This window comes from Lampris incognitus, chromosome 18 (genome assembly GCF_029633865.1).
Source record: "Lampris incognitus isolate fLamInc1 chromosome 18, fLamInc1.hap2, whole genome shotgun sequence".
Taxonomy (NCBI): domain Eukaryota; kingdom Metazoa; phylum Chordata; class Actinopteri; order Lampriformes; family Lampridae; genus Lampris; species Lampris incognitus.
Window position 1 is genome coordinate 40,632,758 of NC_079228.1, and position 27,970 is coordinate 40,660,727.

Consider the following 27,970-nt stretch of genomic DNA (forward strand, 5'->3'; position numbering starts at 1 on the left):
ATGTTCTACACCTGTGGCCCCAACGAGGCGATGGTGGTGTCAGGTAATCCCACCCGCCTCGTTTCCCCCTGTGTTGTCCAAATCCTGTCCCCTGCCCAGTAATCGATAGGAAAAGGCCGAGGACGACACGGCGATAGTCAGTAACATGATTTCCTTCCGTAGACGTATTTGATGTCTGGATGGCGAGCAGCCTGTACACCCTCTGGCCACCTCATTTTGGGTCAAATCGCCCCATAACTAGTAGAGCCGTGTTGTTCACCCCCGCCCAGAGGAGTCAGCTGAGAAGGTGGTTAAAAGGTGGTGGTTAAGTGGATGAAAAGTAGACTGGCAGCTGCCACATGTGTGCCGCCGCAGGACCAAATCTCACCAGCTTTTCTTCTGCACCTCCTCCTCCTCCCGCTGTATCCATCAACAAGATTACCTCCCTTTTAATCTCCTCGTCGCCCTCTCCTCCTCCCCATCCAGGAATCTGTCGCTCCCCTCCGCTGATGATCCCTGGAGGACGGGTGTTTGTCATCCCCTGCTTGCAGAAGATACAGAGGTAGGCGCACCGGGCCGGGACCTGCTGGAGGGGTTGGTAGAAATGTTCGGTTTGGTTTGGCTTTACACATATAGAAAACTAAAAAGAAAATAAAAGATACAGTACAGTTAAAGTCAACATTTTTAGCCCCCTTTATGAAATCAAACAAAACCCTTCACGTTTCCATGGAAATGACCATAACCGAAAGTGTTTATAGTTTAATTGCCTCCAAAAGACCAAAGACAAAGTCTCCACTAAGCGTGATTAAGATATTTTACTGACGCGCTGAACTGAAACAAGAAAAAACAAAAATGACAAGGCCAAAATGATTAGCCCTCTGACAATTAGTAGTCAATAGTGTAACCTTTCTGACTCCCAACTGACAACAACCTCTTATGGTGGTTCCTAGCTAGGTTGGCACATGTCTCTTGAGGGATCTTAGCCCATTCTTCCATGGCAAACTGTTCCAGCTCATCCACATTGCGTGGTTTTCCAGCATGGACATGAACCTTGAGCTCCCGCCACAGATCCTCAATAGGATTGAGATCTGGGCTCCGAGAGGGCCACTCCAGGACCTTGATTTTGGTGTCCTTCAAAAAGTTTTGGACCAACTTGGACGTATGCTTCGGGTCATTATCTTGCTGGAAGACCCAGCGGCGACCTAAAGCTAGACTGGCAGCAGATTTCTTTACATTATCCTTCAAAATGTCAACTTAATCTTCTTTCTTCATGATCCCATGCACCCCAACAAGGTTCCCTGTGCCTGAAGCAGCAAACAGCCCCACAGCATTATGCTCCCACCACCATGTTTAACTGTGGCAACTGTGTTTCTAGGGTTGAAGGCCTCTCTCTTCCTTCACCAAGCAAAAGCAACATCCATGTGCCCAAACAGCTCAAGTTCAGTCTCATCAGACCAAAGGACAGACTTCCAAACCTCATGCCCATGTTTCAGATGTTCACGAGCAAACTTCAGTCTGGCTCTGACGTGCCGCTGTGTGAGCAGTGGAGTTTTTCTATGACGATGACCTCGAAGCCCACCACGATGAAGAGCCCTCACAACAGTCTTCCCTGAAACATCAAGTCCAGAAGAGCCCAGTTCAGCACCAGTCATCTTGGCAGAGATCCGGGGATTGTTGTTGACATCTCTGACTATTTTCCTCCCCAAAGTTTTTGAAACCTTGCACTTTGGACCAGGCCCAGGTTTGTTTCTAACACAATTTGTCTCCTTGTGCTTTGCAATGATGCAACGCACAGCTGTTCTAGACACTGTGACACGCTTGGAAATGGCAGTATAGCCTTCCCCCTTAAGATGAGCATCCACTATCTTCTCTCTGAGTTCCAGACTGGTTTCTTTACTTTTTGGCATGATGAAATTACTTCTTACCAAGAATTTAAGAGTTGTCCCTCTCAATCAAGTGTTCAAGTGCCACTAGCCCTGCTCACTGGAGTCCCTTCAGTAAAGTTCAGTGCTGACTGGTTGCTCAGGTGTGGTTTGAAAGCTGACTGGTTGCTCAGGTGTGGTTCGAAAGCAAACAATCACATGGGGACAAATAATTTTGACCGCCTCAATTTTCACTACATTTGGTCTAAAGCAAACCTGAAGATTTATTTGGTACATTCCAGAATGTACCAAATAGGGGCCTTCACGTTGATGAATGTTTTACTATGTAAAGTTTTATGAATGACGCGAACATTGGGCAGAATTTTAGGGAAATGTGCCATAGGTCCTTGGGGGCTAATAATTTTGACCTTAACTGGATATAATTTGAAAAGGGATGTGAAGGAGAATTGCCTAAAAGCCCTCCAGGGGCTAGAAAGGTGGCCTTCTCCAGGCAGCATGCTACAGGAAACCATCACAGCCGTGCAGAACGCACAACTTGTATGTATCTATCAACACTTCCTGACATGGCAAGAGACGGAGACACAGTCCAGCACAGCACCCGACAACAAGGCACCCCACACTCACCCATGTTACACAAGTACAATGAATCAGTCAGAGTCACAACACACACACAAACACACACACACACACATCAAGAACACGCATTCATGATACATGCAAGTATACACTAACACTATCATTAACAGACTAAGAACATACACCCATGTGATATGGCTTAGAGTTTTCATAAGACAGATAAAGGAGAAAATATACACAAATTATTTATATATGTGTGTGGTGGCACGGTGGCACAGTGGTTAGCACGGTGGCTTCACTGCAAGACAGTCCTGGGTTTGTTTATGGCAGGAAACAGGCTTGTACTGTCTCATAAAGAATTTACTTGACTATATCCATTATCCAAACCGCTTATCCTGCTCTCAGCGTTGCAGGGATGCTGGAGTCTATCCCCGCAGTCATTAGGCGGCAGGTGGGGAGACACCCTGGACAGGCCGCCAATCCATCACAGGGCCCACACACACACACACACGGACGCGCACACACACACACACACACACACACACACACACACACACACACACACACACACACACACCTAGGGACAAGTTAGTACGGGGAGTCACCTGACCTACATGTGTTTGGACTGTGGGAGGAAACCGGACCCCCGGAGGAAACCCACCCAGACACGGGGAGAACATGCAAACTCCACACAGAGGACGACCAGGGACCACCCCCAAGGTTGGACTACCCCGGGACTCGAACCCAGGACCTACTTGCTGTGAGGCCACCGCACTAACCACTGTGCCACCATGACGCCCAAGTATATATAATAGATATATATATAATAGATCAGCATATATAATAGATATATATAATAGATCAGTGTATATATATATATATATATATATATATATAATAGATCAGTATATATAATAGAGATATATAATAGATCAGCATATATAATAGATATATGTAATAGATCAGTATGCATAATAGATATATATGATAGATCAGTATATATAATAGATATATATAATAGATCAGTATGTATAATTGATATATATATATAACAGATCAGTATATATGATATATGTAATAGATCGGTATATATAATAGCTATATATAATAGATCACTATATATGATATATATAATAGATCAGTATATATAATAGATGTATATAATAGATCAGCACATATAATAGATATATATAATAGATCAGTATAATAGATATATATGATAGATCAGTATATATGATTGATATATATATAACAGATCAGTATATATGATATATGTAATAGATCAGTATATATAATAGCTATATATAATAGATCAGTATATATGATATATATAATAGATCAGTATATATAATAGATGTATATAATAGATCAGCACATATAATAGATATATATAATAGATCAGTATATATAATATATATATAATAGATCAGTATATATAATATATATATAATAGATCAGTATGTATGTATGTATATATATATAATAGATCAGTATATATAATAGATAGATATCATAAAATAATTGCAAAACAGTGGTAACAAAATGACAAAAGAGAACAAAACAGACGTCAGACGACAGAAAACACCATTATAATGTGGAACGTCATCAGTGAAGCTCTTAGTTGTGTGTAAGATGTGGAGGTTGGCTCTCATCTTGTCTCTGAAAGAATGTTCCACAGTTTGGGGGCCCAGTTTGTTGAAGCTCGACCACCTGCTGACTTCAGACAGCTGAACGAGACTTGTCATTTGATCTAAAAGACGACGCGTTTGCTCATACAGGAGTAAAAGCTCAGTATAAATGACATACAGAAGACTGAACTAAATCACGAAGTGCTCTTACGGTAATCCGTCAACTCTTGAAATCATTTTCAAATTGAACGGGAAGCCATTAACGGGGGTCATGTGATCTCTTCTTTCCCGTCCAGGTCTTGAGTACCGTAACGTCTCAAATATAGTGGCCCCAGCATTTATTTACCCCAACTGGAGAGAGGCCTTTATTTGAGACAGACTGTTATTAGAGACGATCCACTGTTTTTCAGTTTTAATTTTTTCAGTCTTTTTTTATTTTATTTTTGTAATATTTAGTCCCTAATTTAGGACCAGGGGATTGTGGGACTCAGCAGGCCTGAGTCTCTTCAGGACTTGTGTGCAATGCTGATGATTAAAAACTCGAAAAAATTAACCAGCAGACATGAATGAAAAGCTAGAAAAGGGTATAAATCAAAGTGCGACAGTATAAACATGAGACTAACGGCAAAGCATTTTTACTGTTAACGGAGTAAACTGAGGTATAATATTAATGGAGTAAACTGAGGTATAATGCTACTGTTGGGCAAAGGAGAGGGAGAGGGGGAAGGCATGTCCAGAGGCAGCTAGAGAGGAGGAAGGGTAGGCGTGTGGAGGTGAGAGTCGGAACTTTGAATGTTGGCACTATGACTGGTAAAGGGAGAGAGCTGGCTGACATGATGGAGAGAAGAAAGGTAGGCATACTGTGTGTGCAAGAGACCAGGTGGAAGGGGAGTAAGGCCAGGAGTATCGGAGGTGGCTTCAAACTCTTCTACCATGGTGTGAATGGGAGGAGTAATGGGGTAGGGGTAATTCTGAAGGAAGAGTATGTCAAGAGTGTACTGGAGGTGAAGAGAGTGTCAGACAGAGTGATGAGTATGAAGCTGGAAATCGAAGGTGTATTGCTGAATGTGCATATGCCCCGCAAGTTGGGTGTGAGATGGATGAGAAAGAAGAATTCTGGAGTGAGTTGGAGGACGTGGACATGTTGGTGAAGGGAACAGGGCTGATGAGGAGGTGATGGGAAGGTATGGAGTCAAGGAGAGAAATGTAGAAGGACAGATGGTGGTGGATTTTGTGAAAAGGATGGAAATGGCTGTGGTGAATACATATTTCAAGAAGAGGGAGGAACACAGGGTGACGTACAAGAGTGGAGGAAAGTGCACGCAGGTGGACTATATCTTATGTAGGAGGCGCCATCTAAAAGGGATTGGAGACTGCAAGGTGGTGACAGGGGAGAACGTAGCTAGGCAGCATCGGATGGTGGTCTGTAGGATGACTTTGGAGACCAAGAAGAGGAAGCGAGTGAAGACACAGCCGAAGATCAAATGGTGGAAGTTGAAGAAGGAAGACTGTTGTGTGGAGTTCAGGCAGGAGTTAAGACAGGCACTGGGTGGTAGTGAAGAGTTGCCAGATGGCTGGACAACCACTGCAGAAATAGTGAGGGGGACAGCTAGGAAGGTACTTGGTGTGTCATCAGGAAAGAGGAAGGAAGACAAGGAGACTTGGGGGTGGAATGAGGAAGTACAGCAAAGTATACAGAGGAAGAGGTTGGCAAAGAAGGAGTGGGATAGTAAGAGAGATGAAGAAAGTAGACAGGAGTACAAGGAGATGCAGCGTAAAGCGAAGAGAGAGGTGGCAAAGGCAAAGGAAAAGGCGTATGGTGAGTTGTATGACAGATTAGACACTAAGGAAGGAGAAAAGGACTTGTACCGATTGGCTAGACAGAGGGACCAAGCTGGGAAGGATGTGCAGCAAGTTAGGGCGATCAAGGATAGAGATGGAAATGTGCTGACAAGTGAGGCGAGTGTGCCGAGAAGGTGGAAGGAGTACTTTGAGGGGCTGATGAATGAAGAAAATGAGAGAGAGAGAAGGGTGGATGATGTGGGGATAGTGAATCAGGAAGTTCAGCGGATTAGCAAGGAGGAAGTGAGGGCAGCTATGAAGAGGATGAAGAGTGGAAAGGCAGTTGGTCCTGATGACATACCTGTGGAGGCATGGAGGTGTTTAGGAGAGATGGCAGTGGGGTTTTTAACTAGATTGTTTAACACAATCCTGGAAAGTGAGAGGATGCCTGAGGAGTGGAGAAGAAGCATACTGGTATCGATTTTCAAGAACAAGGGTGATGTGCAGAACTGTAACAACTACAGAGGTATAAAGTTGATCAGCCACAGCATGAAGATTTGGGAAAGAGTAATAGAAGCTAGGTTAAGAGGAGAGGTGATGATCAGCCACAGCATGAAGATATGGGAAAGAGTAATAGAAGCTAGGTTAAGAGGAGAGGTGACGATCAGCGAGCAGCAGTATGGTTTCATGCCATGAAAGAGCACCACAGATGTGATGTTTGCTTTGAGAATGTTGATGGAGAAGTATAGAGGAGGCCAGAAGGAGTTACATTGTGTCTTTGTAGATTTAGAGAAAGCATATGACAGGGTGCCGAGAGAGGAGGTGTGGTATTGTATGAGGAAGTCGGGAGTTGCAGAGAAGTATGTAGGAGTGGTGCAGGATATGTATGAGGGCAGTGTGACAATGGTGAGGCATGTGGTTGGAATGACAGAAGGGTTCAAGGTGGAGGTGGGATTACATCAAGGATCGGCTCTGAGCCCTTTCTGGTTTGCAATGGTGATGGACAGGTTGACGGACAAGATCAGGCAGGAGTCTCCATGGATGATGATGTTCGCGGATGACCTTGTGATCTGTAGCGAGAGTAGGGTGCAGGTGGAGGAGAGCCTGGAGAGGTGGAGGTATGCACTGGAGAGAAGAGGAATGAAAGTCAGTAGGAGCAAGACAGAACACCTATGCATGAATGAGAGGGAGGACAGTGGAATGGTGAAGATGCAAGGAGTGGAGGTGATGGAGGCATTTGAGTTTAAATACTTGGGGTCAACTGTCCAAAGTAACGGGGAGTGCAGTAGAGAGGTGAAGAAGAGAGTGCAGGCAGGGTGGAGTGGGTGGAGAAGTGTGTCAGGAGTGATGTGTGACAGAAGGGTACCAGCAAGAGTTAAAGGGAAGGTTTACAAGATGGTAGTGAGACCAGCTATGTTATATGGTTTGGAGACAGTGGCACTGATGAAAAGACAGGAGGTGGAGCTGGAGGTGGCAGAGATGAAGATGATAAGATTTTCATTGGGAGTGATGAAGAAGGACAGGATTAGGAAGGAGTATATTAGAGGGACAGCTCAGGTTGGACGGTGTGGAGACAAAGCAAGAGAGACAAGATGGAGATGGTTTGGACATGTGTGGAGGAGAGATGCTGGGTATACTGGGAGAAGGATGCTGAATATGGAGCTGCCAGGGAAGAGGAGAAGAGGAAGGCCAGAGAGGAGGTTTATGGATGTGGTGAGGGAGGACATGCGGGTGGCTGATGTGACAGAGGAAGATGCAGAAGGGAGCAGCCAAACGTAGTAGTAGTAGTAAACTGAGACGTAATATTAACAGAGTAAACTGACATATAATATTAACAGGAGTAAGCTGAGGTATAATATTAACAGGAGTAAGCTGAGGTATAATATTCATGTCTGGGGGCTGATGCGACAGCCAGCCATCAACCACAACAGACAGAAACAACCGGCCCACGTGGTAACCAGATGACTTCTGCATAATCTCCTTTTTCACAGTTGCCTTTCAAACCACCCGACCCTACCGCTCAAGATATCCCATCCTCAAGGTCCTGACTGACTGACTTCAGGTTTGGGTTTGAAATGGGTTCCTTTAAAACCCTTTTGAAGATCCTCCAAACCAAACAGAAGGTTGCTACTACCATGCACTCTGGTGAATCTACTGGAACAATGCAAAATCTGCTTTCAGCACAAAGGCCCCTGGAAAGACCCGGTCACTTGACTATACCCTGATAGCATTTGTCTCTGTCTGTCTTTCTTTCTTTCTTCAGGATCTCCCTGAACACCCTGACGCTGAACGTGAAGAGCGACAAAGTGTACACTCGTCATGGCGTCCCCATCTCCGTCACCGGTATAGCTCAGGTGTGTGTGCACGGCGTCCTCACAGAGAACAAGCCAGACACATGCCGTGTGTTCTGCTTCCTCCCCGGTAGACACAGGACAGGAAGACACCATCGATTGGTTGTTATCATGGGTGGCAGGGTGGGAAATAACCAGGAATCAGGAAGACTTTATTTGTCGTTTCATGTCATGTGTGCAAGTACATGAAATGAAATGGCGTGTTGTTTCCCCCGGCCCACAGCAGTGCAACACAAAGACAAAAACACACATCCAAACTAACACATGTACCCAAACTAAACAAAAAAACACTGTCCAAGGGAACGAACGCCAGCCAGCATGACTGTCAGAACTGCCGGTCTGCATGGGCTAGCAGTTAGCTTAGCCTGCCCCACTTCCACGTCCTGTCAGACCGCCCTCGGTGTTTCCTCTTTGGGCACAGCTCCAGGCAGAGGCCGTGGTCCTCGGGCCCACCGGACGCAGCAGACCAGGCTCCCTGAGCCGATCCAACACCAACTCTCCCAGCCAGACACCCTCGACACACCTCCCCGCACCCCACATGATGACATTAAAAACACCGCAGTCAACACCAGGCAAGGCCGCCGCCATACCGCCCTCGGTGTTGTCAGAACTGCCAGTCTGCATTGGCTAGCAGTTAGCTTAGCCTGCCCCGCGTCCTGTCAGACCTTCCTCGGTGTTTCCTGTCGGGTGCAACTCCAGGCAGGGCCGTGGTCCCTGGGCCCACAGGTCGCATCAGACCAAGCTCCCCCTGCCGACCCAGCGCCAGCTCTCACAGCCATCAGACGAAGACACAAACTTATACACAGACGTGGACGAAGGCACCGCACCAACCAACGCACACTGGCTAAAATTAAGATACGCTGTGTTTTTTAGTTTGCCCAGCTAGTCTGACGGGTAACCAGCCAATGTTTAGAGTTCACATTCTGTCAACACAAACCAAGTCCAGTGGTACGTTAGAGAAGCATTCATAAACATCAGGCCTGGTAGAACGTGCTCTCTTTTTCTACACAGTTAGTTCAACAAAGTGTTGAAATAAATTAATAGTACGCACTTCACATATACAAATCAGTATTATACACTTATAGTAATAGTATACACTTTAAGAAAAGTTGGAATGTGTGCCCTCCCTGTCAATACGCTTCATATTGGAAGGTTGTCGCTGTGTTGAAGCAGCCAGTTACAGCACATTACAATTATAAATCTCTCAGTTTGTGATGAACATGAAATAGTTTACTGTCTAAGTGTCTTTCCAGCCATGCTGACATTGAATTCAGAGCTGCTGGCAAAAATCACCAGTGATGTTCTACGAAATATATGACTTCAACAACATTCAACATCCTCTGCTGTCGCGCTGTATCCCACCCAGTAAAGACAACGTGAATCAAGATGACCCTTTCTGCCTCGTTAGCACAATTCCCCAGGCATATTATGCACTCATTCAACAAAAACAAAAATAATTCCTTTTTTTTTTACTTATTCTACATCAAAATCTAATCATCTTCACTTCCTCTATAAAGCAGGCAAGATTTTGTGATTGTGTCACCAAGTCCAAGTGGGCACATGGGCAATATCCCAACCAACAATAACACAAAATATTTTGCACGTTTCATTCAAATCACATCCCTCCCTACATTTTGCACCCCCCCCCCCCCCCCCGTATCCTGTTTTACATGGAAAGACGTCACATTACGGAAGCAAGACACGGTCTGCATGCTGTCTCAGGTTGTCGTCACGACACAGGGAATAGAACCCTGAACCCTGGCAATGTTGGCACTGCGCTTTGCCCACCTTGGGTTACATCTGATTTCCCTTGTCTGTCTTGACGACGACCTTGTGTTGTGATTGATGATGATGATGATGATGATGATGATGACGAAGTGGTTTTGTTGTTTTCTGCAGATGAAGATCCAGGGTCAGAACAAACAGATGCTGGCCGCAGCCTGTCAGATGTTTCTGGGGAAGTCTGAGGCTGAGATCGCTCACATCGCTCTGGAGACACTGGAGGGGCACCAGAGAGCCATCATAGCCCACCTAACTGTTGAAGTAATGACTCAGCGATTGGCTGGTTGATTGGCTGTTTGACTGCTGGTTGACTGGCTGGTTGACTGGCTGTTTGATTGGCTGTTTGATTGGCTGGTCGACTGGCTGGTTGATTGGCTGTTTGACTGGCTAGTTGATTGGCTGGTTGACTGGCTGTTTGATTGGCTGGTTGACTGGCTGGTTGACTGGCTGGTTGATTGGCTGTTTGACTGGCTAGTTGATTGGCTGGTTGACTGGCTGTTTGATTGGCTGGTTGACTGGCTGGTTGACTGGCTGGTTGATTGGCTGTTTGACTGGCTAGTTGATTGGCTGGTTGACTGGCTGTTTAATTGGCTGTTTGATTGGCTGGTTGATTGGCTGGTTGACTGGCTGGTTGATTGGCTGGTTGACTGGCTGGTTGACTGGGTGTTTCATTGGCTGTTTCATTGGCTGTTTGACTGGCTGGTTGACTGGCTGGTTGATTGATCTTTTGATTCATACTCAAGGTTTAAATTGACTGCATGTGATTGCAGCACTCTGCCCTTTGTTGACACACTGCCACCATTAATAGAGCGACCGGGATTTCACTCCTACCTGAAACGACCATGGGCGGTCATTTTGACCACCGCGGTGTTTAAACTCTATATTGTGTCAAGATAAATACCCAGCTGAGATATTAATGCATTACATATGTTAGTGTGTCTGTTAGGAAACGACACCACCAAAATTAACATTTTAACAACTTTAATACTATTTTTCAAACAATTTAAAATGGCCGCCGTCCAACGCCTGTAAATACTGCGAGGCCTCGGTGGTAGTCACGGTGCGTCTGTAACGGCATCTGTGGCCAGACATGTTGGAAATAATCACACATCAGGTTTCGGCTATTTCTCCCCACTGGAGGACGCTAGTGTGTTTCTAGGACAGAGTAACGAACTTCACCAGGGAAATGACGCGACCAACACACGTCACAAATACTGACATGACGCACACCATCACGCACACATTATGAGCAGCCATTTTGATCGCTCGTGGTGGTTTTAGGAAGATCTTATCATAACTGTTTTTTGTGCAGTTGATCTAAAACTCATTTTAATGCAAATATATGCAATTTTAGGAGAATTCAGGGAGCGGCAGGTCTGTATCTTTTTTTTATCACAAAGTTGTTAAACTTTGAAAATCCAAACCGGTCATGATGACCGCCTCGGTCGTTCTAGTGTTCTAGTGGTCTTATCTATCAGCCTCCCAACAGACAGAAAGACGGACAGATAGATTAAAGCGTTCTTTGCACTTTGGCGACACGGTGGTGCAGTGGTTAACGCGGTCGCCTCACAGCAAGAAGGTCCTGGGTTCGAGTCCCGGGGTAGTCCAACCTTGGGGGTCGTCCCGGGTCGTCCTCTGTGTGGAGTTTGCATGTTCTCTCTGTGTGGGTTTCCTCCCACAGCCCAAAGACCTGTAGGTCAGGTGACTCGGCCACGCTGGATTGTCCCTAGGTATGTGTGTGTGTGTGTGTGTGTGTGTGTGTGTGTGTGTGTGTGTGTGTGTGTGTGTGTGTGTGTGTGTGTGTGTGAGATGGACTGGTGGTCTGTCCAGGGTGTCTCCCCGCCTGCCGCCCAGTGACTGCTGGGATAGGCTCCAGCATCCCCGCCACCCTGAGAGCAGGATAGGCAGTTCGGATAATGGATGGATGGATGGATGGATGGATGGATGGATGGATGGATATGTAGATGATCCAAAATCAGAGAGGCCCGCAGCACACACAGAGTCCCCGACCTGTACTGAACCTCACATACCAAGCACTCGTAGTGTTCGTTTGTTCACTGAAAGTGTCTTCATCTGAGTCCACCGCAGAAATCATCTCACCACCGGCCTTCTGTGTTACAGGAGATCTACAAGGACCGGAAGAAGTTCTCAGAGCAGGTCTTCAAGGTGGCCTCCTCTGACCTGGTCAACATGGGGATCAGTGTGGTCAGCTACACACTCAAAGACGTCCACGACGACCAGGTAATACGCTGACGTTGTCCGGATCCAGACAACAACACATATCTGCAAAATACACGGTGAGCTGTGTCCTCCATGTAGAACACCTGGCAGCCTCACCGTGTCTACAGCGGGGGGGGGGGGGGTCAGGGGGAACAGCAGAACTTGTGAAGTCATTCTTTTACATGTTCATGCTTTAGGGGAAGATTCTAGATTATTCTAGTTAATGAAACAGGGACTCTGATTTACCTCTGAGTATATGAATACTTGGTTATTTCTAGAAAATTATAGTTTCATTATTGTCATGGTCATTATGTTTAGCCAGTTTGCTAGGGACCATCCTCAAGCTCCTTCAAGGACCACAGGGGTCCCTGGAGCCCACCATGGGAGTCAGTGTTTAGGGAAAGGGGTGAACACTAGGTGTGTTTCTATTCAATCAACAAGCGAATTTCTTTTAAAGACGCAAAAGATTCAATAAAAAATTAGCTGCATTTCTATCAGATCTGTTTAGATGAACAAAACCGTGGCTGCGGTTTGACGTGTCCTAACACCCATGACACAGACGGACCGGTGAGGATGAAGGAACAGCTGATCATGTGATTAACTTCTACTCACAATTAGTTTTTAATTCAGCAAATGCGTTTCCATCCCCCTGTTTAACACATCAGTTCTTCTAACACATCAGTTCTTTTCTAACACGTCAGTTCTATTAACACGTCAGTTCTATTAACACGTCAGTTCTATTAACACATCAGTTCTATTAACACATCAGTTCTATTAACACGTCAGTTCTATTAACACGTCAGTTCTATTAACACGTCAGTTCTATTAACACATCAGTTCTATTAACACGTCAGTTCTATTAACACATCAGTTCTATTAACACATCCGTTCTATTAACCCATCAGTTCTATTAACACATCAGTTCTATTAACACATCAGTTCTATTAACACATCAGTTCTATTAACACATCCGTTCTATTAACACATCAGTTCTATTAACACGTCAGTTCTATTAACACATCCGTTCTATTAACCCATCAGTTCTATTAACACATCCGTTCTATTAACACATCCGTTCTATTAACACATCCGTTCTATTAACCCATCAGTTCTATTAACACATCAGTTCTATTAACACATCAGTTCTATTAACACATCAGTTCTATTAACACATCAGTTCTTCTAACACATCAGTTAGTTTTGTAGAACTTGTCCTGATGGAAACCCCACGTCTGCCCTCTGTCTGTATCGCTCCCTGCTGGTAGCTGTAGAAGAGACGAGGCACAAAATATATATTAGTTGAGGAAGTTTCATCACATTCCCTGAATAGTTAACCCCCCCTCTCCCCCCCCTCTCTTTTTTGCCCTTTCTCTCTCACCTGCTCTCCCCCCTCACTCTCTCTTTCTCACTCACTCCCTCTCTGTCCTTCTCTCTTGCACTCCCTCTCTCTTTCTCACTCTCTCTCGCTCTCTCTCGCTCTCCATCTCTGACTGTCTCTCTTGCTCGCCCTCTCTCTCTCCCCCTCTCTCTTTCCTGCTCCCCCTCTCTTTCTTCATTGCTCTTTCTCCTCTCTCTCTCTCGCTGTCTTTCTTGCTCGCTCTCTCTCTCTCTCCCTCCCTCTCGTTCTCCCTCTCACTGTCCCTCCCCCAGGACTACCTCCACTCCTTGGGGAAGGCTCGTACTGCCCAGGTACAGAAAGACGCCCGCATTGGAGAGGCCAAGAACAAGAGGGATGCGGTTATCAGGGTGAGATGTCGCTACAACTTTTAGATGTTACTCAGTTATTTCTGGTTGTCGTTTCTATTCGGTTTCTATTTCTGGAGTATTCAGTTACATAACAGACTTGTTTTATCTATCAGTGGTCAACATTTCCAGCTTCATTCATAGTCCCTGAAGATTTGAAGTTTTGAAGACACTCCACACTGTCAAAGAAGCTGAATCAGTTCATCTGGACACAACATTTACTGACCGGTCGTTTCATCCTCATCTAAGTCAGTGGTTCTCAACCTTTTTGGGGTCCTGGACCCCCTGCGTATTTTTGATCTACCCTGAGGACCCCTCCACCTGATCTTGGGGGAGGGGGGTTGCAATTTGTAGAAACAGTAGAAACTGCATTTGAAATTGCATTATAGCATTTATTCACTCTTTGGGGCAAAAATAAGAGCTTTCAGTTGTAACTTGGATATAGTTAACAAAACAGAATTCTTATGCAGTAACTTTCAGATATATGTAACAAAACAGAATTCTTGTGCAGTAACTTTCAGATATAGTTAACAAAACAGAATTCTTATGCAGTAACTTTCGGATATAGTTAACAAAACAGAATTCTTATGCAGTAACTTTCAGATATAGTTAACAAAACAGAATTCTTATGCAGTAACTTTCAGATATAGTTAACAAAACAGAATTCTTATGCAGTAACTTTCAGATATAGTTAACAAAACAGAATTCTTATGCAGTAACTTTCGGATATAGTTAACAAAACAGAATTCTTATGCAGTAACTTTCAGATATAGTTAACAAAACAGAATTCTTATGCAGTAACTTTCAGATATATGTAACAACACAGAATTCTTGTGCAGTAACTTTCAGATATATGTAACAAAACAGAATATGTATTCAGTAACTTTCAGATATATGTAACAAAACAGAATATGTATTCAGTAACTTTCAGATATATGTAACAAAACAGAATATGTATTCAGTAACTTTCAGATATATGTAACTAAACAGAATATGTATTCAGTAACTTTCAGATATATGTAACAACACAGAATATGTATTCAATAACTTTCAGATATATGTAACAAAACAGAATATGTATTCAGTAACTTTCAGATATATGTAACAAAACAGAATATGTATTCAGTAACTTTCAGATATATGTAACAACAGAATTCTTATGCAGTAACTTTTAACAATGCAAACGGGAGCGAGATCTCTTATTAAAATACAATAAATGACACTTGTGAAACAGATGTAATTAGAGAAAAACGTCCTGTTACCCTTTATAGTTTAGGTAGATAAAGGTCTCAGTCACATTTGAGTAAAATAATCCTATTTCTATAAATATCATAGGATCTTTTTTTTAAAGATATTTTATTTTCACGGACCCCTTGCAATTACACCACGGACCACTAGGGGTCCACGGACCCCCGGTTGAGAAACACTGCTCTAAGTGACCTCTTCAGTCTCACCTGACTGCAGGTGCCCCACCCTTATGAACAATCTGTCGGTACGTTTACATGACACTTAAAAACCGAGTTATTGCGTTAGTCCGACTAAAACCGGACTTGTGAAACGCATGTCAACACGTTAGCTCGACTGGAATCGAAGTTGTAATAGTCGGACTAACACACCCAGATAACGCGATCGGAAGTGGATTTACTTCTGCATGTGTACACCTTAGTCGGACTGGAGCTGGTCGAGGCGATCTGCGCACGCGCTAACGTTCCGCGCGCCCCGTCTGACCCGGAAGTCGAACAGCGTAAACGGAAGAAGAGGGGGGGCACAAGAAGAGGAAGCCGGTAACCGCAAACATGGCGGAAACGTCGAGAGCTCATTTTGGGACGGATGAAGAGACGGAGTATACGCTTACTCAGCTGAAAGAGCTGGACATTTTAAAATACACGGACGGGAGGAAGACAAGAGATGGCGACTTATTCAAAAAAGTAGCCGAGCAGATGGTCGGGGCGGGGTTTAAGAGGACGCCGGGGTCGCTAACTTCCTAGTTCACTACGACGTCGTTGTGCTCCGCGTGTGTGACGTAATGGGTCAGCCGGTAATGGCCCAATACAAACAAGCTGAAGGGGTGCATATCGCCACCTATCGTAGCGGAGCCCACATGACTCCCTCAGTAAATCGATTTCCCTCCCGCGCATGCGTACTGGGACCAAAGTCAGTAGTCGGGCTAATGAACTAGTCGAGCTATAGCTCGACTAAACTGTGCATGTAAACGTACTGAGTTGACTGCAGGAACCCCACCCTTATGAACTACACAGTGGCATGAAGACCCAAACCAACGACCAGTCTCATATGCAAACATGGGAGTGACCATTAACTAGAGTTACAGCGGTCATGTGGACTATTCACAGAGGATTTGAGAATGTTTGAACATGAATAGTCCCAAACCTCTGTGAATAGTCCACATGGCCATCAAAACTCTACTTTATGGTCACACCCATATTTGCATATGAGACTGGTCGTTGGTTTTGGTCGTTATGCATCTGTATTGTTTATAAGGGTGGGGACACCTGCAGTCAGGTGAGACTGAAGAGGTCACTTAGATGATGATGAAACTATCTGTCAGTAAACGTTGTGCCCAGATGACCTGATTCAACCTCCTGTGCTTTTCCTACCTGGATTATTGAGTAGCATCAAGACACGCCACGCCGCTTCCCCGTTGCTTCTCTGTTCTTTCTCTATTCCCCTGTCCCCGCCCCTCTCTTCCTTTCTCACAAAATCCCTTACTCCAGTGTTTCTCAACCCAGTCCTCAAGGACCCCCTATCCTGCATATTTTCTTTGCAACCCTGAATAGGTAGCTGTTTGTAGATATTCAACCAATCAGCAATGAATTTTGTCAGACGTTGCACACCTTGCATAATTAAGTGCTGCGAAATGATTGGTCGAGTAAGTGCAAGCAGGGCTACCTATGCAGGGTTACAATGAAAATCTGCAGGATAGGGGGTCCTTGAGGACTGGGTTGAGAACCACTGCCTTACTCGCTTTGCCTGCCTCTCTTTATCTCCTGTCTTTCTCTCAACTTCAACCCATCTCTTTTCATCGCTCTCTCCCCCACTCACTTTTTTTCTTCCTCGCTCTCTCTCTCTGTCTCTCTCCCTCTTCAGGAGGCCCATGCGATGCAGGAGAGGATCTCGGCCCAGTATAGAAACGAGATAGAGATGGCCAAAGCTCAGAGGGACTACGAGCTGAAGAAAGCTGCTTACGACATGGAGGTCAACACCAAGAAGGCTGAGTCTGAGATGGCCTACCAGCTGCAGGTACTTACTAGCCCTATGGAGTACAAAACTATGGCAGGTCAAAAACAAGTCTCCGTGCTCGTTTGACTGCATTCTTTAAAACAGACACCTAATGGGAATGAAACTGAGGTTTGCAACACCCTCTGATTCCTCAGTGGCACACCTGCCATGCGTGATATATTCGATATGGAATAACTGAAAGCAAAAACTTGAAAAGAGAATAAATATGGTACCATTTAAAGGTAATTGATGTTTTGGGCTAACAAAATAACACATATTGGACAATTTCTTCATCGATATTTAAAAAATATCAGAAGAGAATTTTTAGATATTTTCTTTTTCCAGAGACATGAGTGTAGAACATTTTGGAGCAGCTCTGGTTATCTGAATGGTTTCTTTTGCAGTTTTATTGTTTATCATGTTTTTGTTGTCATTGCTGTTGTTAATTTGTTTATTGTTCCCAACACACACACACACACACACACACACACACACACACACACACACACACACACACACTCACACAAAATGCATACTCCTCCAACCCCTCTGGCAGGTAGCGAAGACGAAGCAGCGCATCGAGGAGGAGAAGATGCAGGTGCAGGTGGTGGAACGCTCGCAGCAGATCCTCCTGCAGGAGCAGGAGATCACCCGCAGGGAGAAGGAGCTGGAGGCTAAAGTCAAGAAGCCGGCGGAGGCTGAGAGGTTCCGCTTGGAGAAGCTGGCTGAGGCTCAACGGTGAGCTCCTGCATTGGGTCAATGGGGTGGTGGAAGAAGGACGGGATTAAGGAGGTTGTCCTTGGTCCAGTTCTTAATCTGGTCCTCAGGGACGCCTATACTACTGGCTCACTTACTACTGCTCTCTACATTTACCTGTTGTGTCAGGTTTTCCAGATATCTAATCAGTAGCCACGTCCGAATTGTGCGTACATTCTACATGCTTAAACCATGTAGTGTGTACTACTAACTGGGACCTACTACTCAGTATGTAAGATGTAGTATGCACCGTGGACTACGTACGTCACACTAGGCGAATTCACCTCCAAATGGAAGTGTCCCTTCCTAACTTTGCCACTTTCGCTCTGTCTGTTTCAATATAGCCTTAGCTTTTTTTTAAAAAAATTTTTTTTTCTGATTTTTCCCTTTTTCTCCCAATTTAGTGGCCAATCGATCCCTATTTTAATTCAAACACCCACCCTCATACTGCATTAGTTCGCCAACTGCGTCTCTCCGGCTGGCAGTTTCGAAGGAGTCGGCTCCCCACTTTCGTGACAAGGCGACTCCAGGCTGAACCACTGCTTTTTCCCCCACACCCAGAGACGCATTCATGTGACGAACACAAGCCGACTCCACCCCCCTCCCCAAGACAGCATTGCCAATTATTGCTGCTTTACCAAGACCGGCCATAGTCGGATCTGACGAGACCGAGGCACAAACCCCGGTCCCCAGTGGGCAACTGCATCGACACAAAGCCGATGCTTAGACCGCTACACCACTGCGGACTTAGCCTTAGCTTTTTATCCACCCATCCATTATCCAAGCCGCTCATCCTGAGGAGGGTCGCAGGACCCTGGCTTTTTGTTTATGCAATAAATGGTCGCACTTTATTTTATGGTACGCTAATAAGACGTAACAAGCCATTTTTTTTTATCAAATTAGACAAAAACTGGCAATAATATGTTCTTTATTAGACAGTAAACAAACACAGTTATACCCTAATTAGACACCAGACACCTAAATTATGCTGTAATTAGAAACCAAGTATATTATATTTTGGGTCGAATACGGCATTATATGCGGTTTCTATTTACCGCCTAATTTAGGTGCACGGCATCTAATTAGGGTATAACTGTTTTTATTGTCTAATAAAGAACACATTATTTCCAGTTTTAGTCTAATTTGATAAAAAATATGGCTTGTTACACCTTATTAGTGTAACGTAAGATAAAAGTGTGACCCAACAAATCATATTGCATGATGAAACTGTCCAAAAATCCATTTCAATTTGCCAGTGCCGGCAGCCATCGTTCCCCCTTTGTTGTCGCTCACATCATTGAGCTGACAGTCCCCTGGGAGGATGCAGTCGGTGAAGCGGACGAGCGTAACAAGCTGCGGTACGCCAACCTAGCAGCCGAAGCAGAGGACAGAGGCTGAAAGGTGAAGGTGTGCCCTGTGGAGGTGGGTTGTAGGGGCTTTGTTGCCAGCTCCACAGCAAAACTCCTGAGGGAACTAGGAGTCAGGGGGCAGGCCCACAGGAGAGTGATCAAAGAGCTAGCCAACACTGCTGAGAGGACTAGCCACTGGATCTGGCTCAAAAGGAGAGACGCCGTCTGGGCTGCCAGGGTGAACAGCTAACCACAGGACACACACCCAGGACCGATCAACCTGTGGTGGGCTTGCCTCAGCGGAGGGTGTCTTGTGATAAAAGGCCGAAACACCCTGTGATGCTGAGGTACACAACTGATGATGTGTCCTGGTGGTGGCAATGTCACCTTGGCAGACATCTCCAGTTTGATCTCCACTGAATCTGTTGCAGTGCAAACACTAGGGATTTTAACAACCAGTCCTTTTTCTGAATCTCATATTGTTTTGGAAAATTGTCTCCTGGCCGCTCATTTCCATGGAAGCAACAAAGGTGCAAGGAATTATGGGTAAGTTTTGATACTTCATATTTTAGTTTATATGGTATGCATAGACAAACCTTTCACTTACTGAATTTGCACACTAATCAGTGGTGGGCAGCCAGGGCCTTCTCTGCTGGCCGTCAAAATCAAAATCACAATTTGTTTTCATAGTTAACTGAAGTGTGCCTGAAATTTGTCTGAATGCAGTTACTTATTTTCTCATGGGGCTGAGCAGGGATTTCCTGTCATCTAAATGCATCACAGCTCCTTGGACCAGCACTAGTGGTGTTGCTAGCCTTTCCTTGAAGCCCGAAGCTGCACACTGACTACAACTTTGAAGGACTGTATCATCAGCCAATCAAATTTTGATGTGTGGTGACAGAACGCCTCAGGGCCCTGCGATGTATTGGTGCTACCCCCCTGGTGTTGTCGCCAACTTTGTGTTTTAGCCTTTAGCGGGTTGTGAGCTAACTAAGCACAATGGCCACCCCATTCACAGCAACAGACGATCTTGTTGCCAATCTACTTTGTTTTTTCTGAATCTCAAAGGAATGTCTGCATTTTTTTACACATTCTCCCAAATGGAGTGAATTACTGGGTGAATTTTGCGAGAGAAGGCTGCCATGAGTCTGTCAAGTGAGGCGGAACTTCAACTCCAGGTTGGTGTGTGTGTGTGTGTACACTTTTCTTATTGAACTGAAGAGAGTGCACTGGTAATATTGTGGTGATCTGGCATGGAAGAATGAGTCGAGAGGCAGAGATGGCTTCTTAACCACAACTCCCATGTCCCGTACACTGCACGACCCCCGGAGTGCTCTTTTATTTACACAATGGCCAGAATCGGCAACACATGATTTCTCCCCCGATATCACAACTGGCGACATCAGTCTAAGTCATGGTGCTAAGGTCAGTCAGTCAGTAACAGTCCTCTACCCAGTCCGAGTCAAACCCCCAAACAACAACACATCCCAACATGAACAGAACACCCTAACACGCAAAAGTATAACACCATCAACTCGAACATTAACAGTCAGTCCCATGAGTCCTTGCGCTCCCCCAGCGCAGCTCCGCCGACAGTCAGACAACTGCCTCCGCCAGTCGCTACATAGCCGCCACCTGAGGGGTCAGTCACCCTCGACGACCCCATCACCCAACACATAGTCCCCCAAATGTCCAGGGTGCCGCCGCTGGTGAACAGATCACCCAAAACACCATGTGTCATAGGCCCTCTTCTGCCACACTCTGGAGCTGGCCTGGGCCCAGCAGGTGCAGGAGTCGTAGTAGTGCACATGCAGCTCCACATCTCATCAACTGCTGGGCCAGTAGAACCACCACCCTAAGGCAGTGGAAGGTCTGAGCGTTCCCATAGTGCCTCGCTCCCAGCGAGCCATGGACCATCCGGAGAACCTGGGGATGGAGCAGACAGGGCACCAATAGCTGCAGGAGGTCACTCCCTCGTCCGGGAGCTTGCCACCTCCGCTATGCCAACCTGTCATGGAGCTCAAAGTTGCCCCATTAGGAGTGGTAGGCCTTTACCATGGGCCCCAGCGCTTACATCTCTGTCCACTCGGGGCACTGCCCCGTCTCCATCCAGCCTCTCACCAGCACCAGCGCCATGTCTGCCTCCTGCTGCTGCCTCAGTTGCTGTGTGGACAACGGGAACAACCTCTCCCCATTGCTGGTGGTCTGGACAGCTGCCACCGTCGGTGTCATCTGGCCCCGTTTCTCCCGCTGCTGGCAGCAGCAACACTCCAATGCTGCAGTGGGGCTCTGAGCCTACTGAGTGGCAGCTGCTTGGCGATTGGCTCACTGGTCCCTGAGCCCACTCCTCACCCGGCTGGACCTGAGCACCATGGTCCTCGTGCTGAGGGTGATGGTTGCCTCCGACACGTTAACATGGGCTCCCCAGCGGGTCAGCAGGTCCAGACCGATGATGCATGAGTCTTGGATGTTTGCGAGCCAGAATTCATGCGCCAGCTCCTGGTTTCCAGCCCAGACTTCCAGTGACTCCTTCCCTCTCATGCCAGCTTCTCTCCTGTCACCGTCATCAGTTGGCTGTTGACCATGCCACTGAGAGTGGGCTGATGGTTCCTGGGAGGACACTAGGTCATACCAGGGAAATAGTAGGTCCTGTGTCTACCAGTATCCCCACACCTGCCCAGTACCTGTCACCTTGGCCAACTCCGGAAAAGTAAAGAGTTCAGCCCCTCTCTAGGAATTTGGTACCAGAGCCCATGCTATGTGTGGAGGTAAGCCCAACTATATCTAGTTGGTACTGCGCCACCTCCTGCACGTGTAGGAGGTGGCGCAGTACACCCTACCCCAGTGCTCATCCCAACGGTGGTGGGTCCACGGGGTGGTGGCTGCATGTTGCTTTTTCGGGCTGAGCCCGACTGGGCCCCATGGGCCAAGGCCCTGCCACCAGACACTCACCAGCGACCTCCCTTCCCAGGTCTGGCTCCAGGAGGGGGCCCCAGTTTCCCTTTTCCAGGTGAGGTACTGTAGCTCTGCTTTTGTAATTTCATTGGGTTTCTCGGGAATTGCTGTTAGTCTGAAGGATAATTGAAGGGGATCGGAGTGTTAATTATTGGGGCATCACACTGCTCAGCCTCCCTGGGAAGTCTACTCTAGGGTGCTGGAAAGGAGGCTCCGGCTGAATGTCGAACCTCGGATCCAGGAGGAACAATGCGGATTCCGTCCTGGCCATGGAAAAACGCACCAACTCTTTACCCTTGTGAAAGTGCTGAGGGGGGCATGGGTGTTTGAACAGCCAGTCTGCATGTGTTTTGTTGACTTGGAGAAGGCTTACAGCCATGTACCCTGGGGCACTCTGTGGGGGGCGCTGTGGGAGTATGGGTATCGGGGCAGTTGCTACAAGCCATCCGGTCTTTGTATAACCAAAGTGAATGAGAGCTGTGTCTGCATTCTCGGCACTAAGCCAAACACATTTCCGGTGGGTGTCGGACTCTGCCAAGGTTGACCCTTGTCTGTGATTCTGTTTGTGATATTCATGGACAGGATCTCAAGGTGCAACCAAGGTGAGGAGTGAGTCCATTTTGGGAACCTGCGTCTCTGCTCTTCACAGAGGATGTGGTTTTGTTGGCTTCATCAGAACATGACCTCCAGCGCACACTGGGGAGGTTTGCAGCTGAGTGTGAAATGGCCGGGATGAGAGTCAGCACCTCCAAGTCTGAGGTCATGGTTCTCTACCAGAAAATGGTGGATTGCTCCCTCTGGATTGGGGATGAGTTTTTGCCTCAAGTGAAGGAGTTCAAGTATCTCGGGGTCTTGCTTACGAGTGAGGGTAGGATGGAGCGGGAGATTGACAGGTGGATTGGTGCAGCATCAGCAGTAATGATAAAGTAAGTTGTACCGGACCATTGTGGTGAACAGGGAACTGAGCCGGAAGGCAAAGCTCTCAATTTACCAGTCAATCTTCGTTCCAACCCTCACCTATGGTCATGAGCTTTGGGTAGTGATGAAAGGGTGAGACGGCGGATACAAGTGGCTGAAATGAGTTTCCTCCATAGGGTGTCTGGGCTCAGCCTTAGAGATAGTGTGAGGAACTCGGACATCCGGAGGGAGCTCGGAGTAGAGCCGCTGCTCCTTTGCGTTGAAAACTAGTTGAGGTGGTTCGGGCATCTGATTAGGATGCCTGCTGCGGGCCTTCCTTTGGAGGTTTTCTGGGCACATCCAACTGGGAGGAGACCCCGGGGTAGACCCAGAACTCACTGGAGGAACTACATGTCGAATCTGGCCTGGGAATGCCTTGGGATCCCCCAGGAGGAGCTGGAGGGCGTTGCTGGGGAGAGGAACGTCTGGAGTAGCCTACTTAGCTTGCTGCCACTGTGACCCGACCCCGGAGAAGCGGCTGATGATGACAGAGATAGCATGAACACTTTGGACACATCTAGGAAGTTATTAGACTTGGAACAACAGGGCAATGTAATAAACTATATGGCAGAATGGTATCTGAGGACCAGATTGAGAACCACTAATTTAAAGTACCTGAGGTAGATGTTGCCAGATGTCAGCCTGGTGTTTGACCGTGCAAACTGTTTGATAATGGATATGGCTGTGTTTTCAGAGCATTGTTTGGCTCAGCTGTCTAGTATAAAACTGTCCCTTTGTCTGTCTGTCTAGTCTGCAGTTGATCATGGAGGCAGAGGCCGAAGCTGAGTCCATCAGGGTGAGTCTCTGATCACTCCGACAAAACCCCAGCTCATATGGAAATACGTGATAACATTTAATCCTTTTTTCATTGTTGTTGGCTTTTTTTATATATAAATTAAGTTCTGTATAAAGTTGTTTTCAGTTGCCGGCGACAGTGTGAATGTCAGTAAATTTTAGAGCGTTTTTCGGCTGTGACTGGAATAATTCTGTGGATCCGCTGTAATGGTGGTCCCCAAATTATGTTTCTTCTAACTTCCAAAGGAAGATTTCTAAATTAGTATTCGTCCCAGGTTATAATGAAACACGGCAGTCAGTGGTGATTTGTTGGACTGGTTTTCAGTAATTCAGGACATACTGACAAGAGTATTTAATGCATCAAGAATTATTTCACAAATAATAACAATATTTCACACATAACACCAGTTCTAAGATTCGTCAGCTTTAACCAGTCTACCTCACAAGGCAAAAAGCAGCCACTAATTTCTGTTTTAAAAATGTCAAAGGTCATGAACCCTGGTTCAATTTCATAAATGCCACAGTGTCATTTAAACATATTCCAGCCAGTGCTGAAGCAGCATTACTTGAGGCTATCGCCACAAGCCAGACCTTCATGAGTGGATAACAGATCACTGGGATCAACTTGCTTTTGGCGCGATAAAAAAATGTCAATTTTTTTGGGGTAGATGTCTGCTCTCCACATTTCCTGCAGTGATTTTGGGCGGGGGGGTTTACCTGTATGCCTTCTGTCCTGTCCGTCTCAGATCAAAGGCGAGGCAGAGGCGTTTGCGGTGGAGGCGAAGGGTCGTGCCGAGGCGGAGCAGATGGCCAAGAAGGCTGAGGCCTTCCAGCAGTACAAGGAGGGTGCCATGGTGGACATGCTGCTGGAGAAACTGCCTCTGGTGAGAAACACATGCCTTGTGAAGGAAGCTAGGAAGTGAATAACTGAAAAGAGAACATTGCAAAAAACACATTGCCTCATAAAAGAAAAAAAAACTTAAGTTATGTTCAGGAAAAAAGTAAAAAAGATGAATATTGAAAAATATTAGAGAAAAAATACATTGTTCTGGTAGTTAAACATATAAAGTCAAGCAAAAATAAATACATTGTAGTGAGTTAATATATGATATATATATTTGATATATATATGACATATATATACGACCGTTCACATCATCCGGGAACGGTCTGCTAACCAATCGCATTTAAAACAAAGCATATAGTCATCATGCTATGCATAGCGAGACAAACGTCCAGAAGATATGAGACCGAGACGACTTAAACGAAACTAATTCTTTTTTGTTTACCGTTGCCTTCAACTGAATTATCTGCTTGTTGATAATTGCTTACGACCGTGTACCCGGGGGCACTCTGTGGGGGTACTGCAGGAGTATGGGGTACCGGGGCAGTTGCTACAAGCCATCCGGTCCTTGTATAACAAAAGTGAGAGCTGTGTCCATATTCTCGGCACAAAGTCAAACATGTTTTTGGTGGGTGTTGGACTCCGCCAAGGTTGTCCCTTGTCTCCGATTCTGTTTGTGATATTCATGGACAGGATCTCAAGGCGCAGCCAAGGTGAGGAGTGTGTCCATTTTGGGAACCTCAGAATTGCATCTCTGCTGTTCACAGATGATGTGGTTTTGTTGGCTTCATCAGAACGCGACCTCCAGCCTGTACTGGGGCGGTTTGCAGCTGAGTGTGAAATGGCCGGGATGAGAGTCAGCACCTCCAGGTCTGAGGCCATGGTTGTCTACCAGAAAATGGTGGATTGCTCCCTCTTAATTGGGGATGAGTTGTTGCCTCAAGTGAAGGAGTTCAAGTACCTTGGGGTCTTGTTCACGAGTGAGGGTAGGATGGAGCGGGAGATTGACAGGTGGATTGGTGCAGCATCAGCAGTAATGAGGACGTTGTACTGGGCCGTTGTGGTGAAGAAGGAGCTGAGCCGGAAGGCAAAGCTCTCAATTTACCAGTCAGTCTTCGTTCCAACCCTCACCTATGGTCGTGAGCTTTGGGTAGTGACTGAAAGGGTGAGATCGCGGATACAAGCGGCTGAAATTAGTTTCCTCCGTAGGGTGTCTGGGCTCAGCCTTAGAGACAGGGTGAGGAGCTCGGACATCCGGAGGGAGCTCGGAGTAGAGCCGCTGCTCCTTCGCATCGAAAGGAGCCAGTTGAGGTGGTTCAGACATCTGATCAGGATGCCTCCTGGGTGCCTTCCTTTGGAGGTTTTCTGGGCACGTCCAACTGGGAGGAGACCCCGGGGTAGACCCAGAACTCGCTGGAGGGACTACATGTCCAGTCTGGCCTGGGAACGCCTTGGGATCCCCCAGGAGGAGCTGGAGGGCGTTGCTGGGGAGAGGGATGTCTGGAGTGCCCTACTTAGCTTGCTGCCACCACGACCCGACCCCGGAGAAGCGGCTGAAGATGAATGAACGAATGAATGATAGTTGCGCTTTCACCTCTGCTCACTTGGCACACTTTGTTTCTCTTTGTTCTTATTTTTTAGTTTATTTTATTCTGTATTTATTTAATTTCTTCTAATGGTTAATGTAAAGCACTTTGAATTTCCTTTCCGTATGAAATGTGCCCTACAAATAAACGTGCCTTTCCTAGACTCTTAACTCCCTTTATCTTCCACCAGATGGCAGAAGAGATCAGCAAGCCTCTGTCCGCTGTCCACAAGGTCACCATGGTGTCCAGTGGCGGAGGAGAGGTCGGAGCAGCCAAACTGACCGGCGAGGTGTTGGATATTATGACACGCCTGCCAGAAACAGTTGAAAAATTGACGGGGGTTAACATCTCACAGGTAGTGCACACACGCACACACACCTGAGACACACACACACACACACACTCAATCAGTTAATCAGCAATTCATATTACTCATGCCAAATGAAAATGATTCAGTTTGTAGTGGACCACTGTTTTGGATTACAGTATCTTTTTTTCTCTCTTTCTCTCTCCCTCTCTCTCTCTCTCCCCCTCTCTTTCTGTCTCTCTCTGCAAAAAAATCCTTTATTTATCTCAAAGACAACCATCCATAACGACTGAGGAGCACTGACCATTCCAGACAACATGGAGACCCACGCTCCCACAGTGCTGCGCGGGTCTTGTGCATGAGTCTACTAACACAGCCTTAACCCCCCCACCCCCACCCCCACACAGATACACACACTTACACATACACATACGCCGTGATGTCATTGTGTTGTCATCTCATTGTGACGTCATCCTGCTGTGATGTCACCGTTCTGCGACATCATTGTGTTTTGTCTTTTTGGTCATCTCCCCGTTTGTGACATCACCCCACTGTGTTGGCATGGTGTTGCATTCACACAACGTTGTGACATCACACTGACGTGTCTTCGTGGTGTGTTGTCACCATGCTGTGATGTCAGTGTTGTGACATCACACTGACGTGTCTTTGTGGTGTGTTGTCACCATGCTGTTGTGACATCACACTGACGTGTCTTTGTGGTGTGTTGTTCCATGCTGTGATGTCACAGTGTTGTGACATCACACTGACATGTCTTTGTGGTGTGTTGTTCCATGCTGTGATGTCACAGTGTTGTGACATCACCCCCTCTGGGCTCTCTGTAAGGGCTCTGGCTGCCTTTGGAATCAAATCAGATTATAAGACATCCTCATTTATGGCAGTTCTTTGAAATATTGCAGTTTTTAAACGAGGTTTCAACTGTTTGGCGAAGTCAATGAAAAACTCTTTGATCTTATTTGAATCAGAGAAGCAAATATTGAACATGAAGCAATATTCTTCTAGGTAACAGCTACACCAGCTAATGCTTTATAAAAGCAGCTCAGAGGAGGTCAGATCAAAGGCGGCACCGTGGTGCAGTGGTTAGTGCGGTCGCCTCACAGCAAGAAGGTCCTGGGTTCGAGCCCCGGGGTAGTCCAACCTTGGGGGTCGTCCCGGGTCGTCCTCTGTGTGGAGTTTGCATGTTCTCCCCGTGTCTGCGAGGGTTTGCTCCGGTTTCCTCCCA

The 27,970-nt window shown here is 46.3% G+C and overlaps 1 protein-coding gene across 1 annotated transcript; it reads left to right on the forward strand.

The window, feature by feature from the left end:
• flot1a (flotillin 1a) lies at positions 1-27,637 on the forward strand. The gene is made up of 12 exons (XM_056298070.1): positions 1-43; positions 466-541; positions 8,112-8,202; positions 10,099-10,242; positions 12,103-12,222; positions 13,852-13,947; positions 17,050-17,202; positions 17,738-17,919; positions 23,949-23,994; positions 24,740-24,877; positions 26,614-26,778; positions 27,539-27,637. Exons 1-12 carry the CDS (start codon positions 1-3, stop codon positions 27,635-27,637), a joined length of 1,353 nt encoding a protein of 450 aa, XP_056154045.1.
• The last annotated feature ends 333 nt before the right edge of the window (positions 27,638-27,970 follow it).

Bases quoted from the DNA above. Each gene is read 5' to 3' on its own strand.
- flot1a (XM_056298070.1), top strand. From the start codon at position 1: ATGTTCTACACCTGTGGCCCCAACGAGGCGATGGTGGTGTCAG. The intron at 8,203-10,098 runs GTGTGTGTGCAC...TGTTTTCTGCAG, and splicing joins CCGTCACCGGTATAGCTCAG to ATGAAGATCCAGGGTCAGAA. The intron at 23,995-24,739 runs GTGAGTCTCTGA...TGTCCGTCTCAG, and splicing joins CCGAAGCTGAGTCCATCAGG to ATCAAAGGCGAGGCAGAGGC.